This window comes from Frankliniella occidentalis, unplaced genomic scaffold (genome assembly GCF_000697945.3).
Source record: "Frankliniella occidentalis isolate FOCC.00 unplaced genomic scaffold, Focc_3.1 Scaffold448, whole genome shotgun sequence".
Classification (NCBI taxonomy): Eukaryota; Metazoa; Arthropoda; class Insecta; order Thysanoptera; family Thripidae; genus Frankliniella; species Frankliniella occidentalis.
The window spans coordinates 15,220-16,750 of NW_026267567.1; the positions used below are offsets into that span (position 1 = coordinate 15,220).

The window sequence follows — 1,531 nt, forward strand, 5'->3', positions numbered from 1 at the left end:
AGGACACTGGTGCCAGTAGCACCCGTGGAACTGATAGATACGCCGCTCTACCCCTCCAGCTTGAAGAGGCAGCTCGACGTACCCGTCCACGGGGCGACCCAACACTCTCACCTCACGGTCAGTATGAATGGTCTTAATTTTCTTTCCCAGGCGGTGGGCCTCGTAGTCCAACCATTTGAGTGCCATGTGTGATTGCTTGCCACGACCGTGGTAACCCCCAGCTGGAACTATACCAATTGTGTCTTTTTTTCAGGAAGTTCCTGCGGAACGCAGCCATACAGGCAGAGCTGAGCGTCATGCAGTTGAACATCGGGTCGAAACCCGCCACCTCCTGAAACTGCTTCCTGAACGCCGGACAAGCCTGTCGGAGTATGGTCACGTCCGAAATGCAGTAGTCGAAAAGTTCACGTCTGAAATTAAAAACGTAATTCTTTTCAACTTGCTCGTCGTGCCATTTATTGAACTCCCTTGCTGCTGGCGCCTTCATTGTGGAGACACAATAGTAGGCCTTGTCCAACATGGGCCCCTCGTATTTGTAGAACTCAGGCTTGTTAGCCAGAAAAGGCATGTAGCCTTTCTTGAGTTCTGTCAACCCAAAGGATTTAGGCATTGCACTGAGTGGCATTGGCATAAACATGAGTGAGTCTATGAATTTCCAGTTGCCCACCTTCATGCTTATGATTTTGCCACCCTGGAGCACAGGTTCAACCCCCATTTTTCTGGCTATGAGTTCCTGGAGAAGGAGGGGGCCATCAAACGAGCGGCAGTTGTGTGCGACCAGCAGGAGTGCGTGTTTGGCAGGGAATGACCTCAGGTAGTCAATAAATTGCCCCATGACACTCAGATCGGGGTTGTCCAAGTTGTGGAACACTTGCTGGCGAGTCTTACACACAGCACAGAAATAATCGTTCTGCTCTATGTGTGAGCACTCGTCGCACACCGCCTGTGAAACCAACAGGTTGGGTACGTGCTCGTAAGTGTTGGTGAGCCCGGGCACCGCCTTCTCCTGAACGGTCTCACTGTCCCAGAAGATAGAAATATATTTCCATCCCCTCTTCCTTTCTTTTTCACCCCACGGCTGAATGTAGCACAGGTGCCCCTCCTTCACGTTTTCTTTGCAATACTTGCAATAAACCCAATTGCAAAGGTGGGGATTTTTTCCTACTTTGTAGCTTTTTTTGCACCCCTCACAGAATTTAAATGTGTCACATTTTGTGAAGCGAGAGCCAGGGAGCTCCAATGTCTGGTGATTGGCTAGACATTCATCACCAGCGAAATAGTGACGACATCGGTTACAACGCTGGAGTGGCAAAACGGAGTCGTCGTGGGCGTTTTCCCCAAAACACCTCCAACACGACCCTTCACAGCGGTGGTCCTCTTTATGGTTAAAAAATTTGACACATTTTTTGCACTCATGGTTGTAATCGAATGCAGCGCAGGGAAACAAAATGGCATAAAAATGCTCATTGTGCAAAACCAGGTAAATGTTGGTTCGCCCCACGCCATAAGGCCCCTTAAAAATGCACTCTGC

The 1,531-nt window shown here is 49.6% G+C and overlaps 1 protein-coding gene across 1 annotated transcript; it reads right to left on the reverse strand.

Moving 5' to 3' along the window:
- Positions 1 to 233: 233 nt before the first annotated feature.
- On the reverse strand, positions 234 to 715 carry LOC127751357 (uncharacterized; the record flags this gene model as incomplete). The annotated part of the gene is made up of 1 exon (XM_052274816.1): positions 234 to 715. A coding segment is annotated over exon 1 (482 nt), but the record flags the coding sequence as incomplete, so codon positions are not given.
- Positions 716 to 1,531: the final 816 nt, after the last annotated feature.